Genomic DNA, 997 nt, shown 5'->3' with positions numbered 1-997 from the left:
CCCCGTTCCCTCGCGGCCGGCTCTGCCTTCCTGCCGCCGCCCAGACCCCGGGGCTGTGGGGGGGTGGGGGAGGGACGGGCAGGGGCCCGGAAGGAAACGGAGCCTGCGTGCAAGCAGCTGGGGGCGCGGGCTGGACCCCGGAGCTCCGCTCTGTGCTGGGGCAGTCGGCCTCCCAGAAACCCAGCGCGACCGCACGGGAAAATGCTTCCTGCTCCCCGGGAAGTCCTCTGCAAGTGCGTCCGGCTAGATCCAAACCCCTGCCCGACCCTTTCTTCTTCCTCGTCCGCAGGTCCTCCAGCGGGGCTGGGTCGGTCTCCAGGACCTGAGGAAGAAGCGAGCGGGCCACCGGGCAGCCCCACCCCTTTCGGCCTTGGGGTTCTACCCCCCCACCCCCATCCTAAAAGGAGCCAGAACGCTGCTGAGGGGGAGACAGTCTGGTGGCTGGTGACTTCTAAGGAACCCTCCTCCTGCAGGAGGGGGCAGGGCCGGAAAGACCCCTGGACCCGGGTCCCCATTCCCCCGGAGGCAGACCGGGAACTAGCGGACGTGCAAGCTTGCATCTGGTACTCTGGCGGGAGGGCTGGGGCCACTGACCCTGGAGGAAGTGGCGGTTTAGGGGGCGGGGGAAGGCAGTCTGCCCCCGCCCCTGTCCTTTCTCAGAACCTGTCCCTAAACGCTTCTTCCTGGCAGGGGGATGAGGCCAGCACCTGGACATTCAGGCCTGGGCCCTCCCTGACGCTCTGCTCCTGGGAGCAGCCCCCTTCTTCCCTCCATAGCACAGCCAGGGACTGAGGAGGCTGGAGCTGCCTGGTGCAGGAACAGAGGACCGTGGCCTCAAACCTGAGTGCCAGACCCTGAGAGGAGGGCTAGCGGGGCAGGTGGCCTTCTCCCAGAGCGAAAGAGTGGGGAGGGTAAAGGGAGGAGCCCTTGCTTCTGCCCTGAATGTGGAGAATGTGGGGCCAGATTCCAGGCGGTCTCCGTGGGGACGCTGGGGCAG

The 997-nt window shown here is 67.3% G+C and overlaps 1 protein-coding gene across 1 annotated transcript in view; it reads right to left on the bottom strand.

Annotated features, from left to right (window-relative positions):
- CUNH8orf58 (chromosome unknown C8orf58 homolog) overlaps positions 1-997 on the bottom strand; it is an 8108-nt gene that overhangs the window by 4317 nt on the left and 2794 nt on the right. Inside the window, exon 2 of the mRNA XM_014590878.2 lies at positions 267-322. Within this exon, the coding sequence (XP_014446364.1) occupies positions 267-322 (56 nt within the window). The remainder of the gene's footprint in view (positions 1-266; positions 323-997) is intronic.

The sequence above is a fragment of the Tupaia chinensis genome, unplaced genomic scaffold, assembly GCF_000334495.1.
Source record: "Tupaia chinensis unplaced genomic scaffold, TupChi_1.0 Scaffold000494_1, whole genome shotgun sequence".
Taxonomy (NCBI): domain Eukaryota; kingdom Metazoa; phylum Chordata; class Mammalia; order Scandentia; family Tupaiidae; genus Tupaia; species Tupaia belangeri.
Note: the sequence above shows the minus strand (reverse complement) of the source record. Positions and strands in the feature narration are given on the sequence as shown.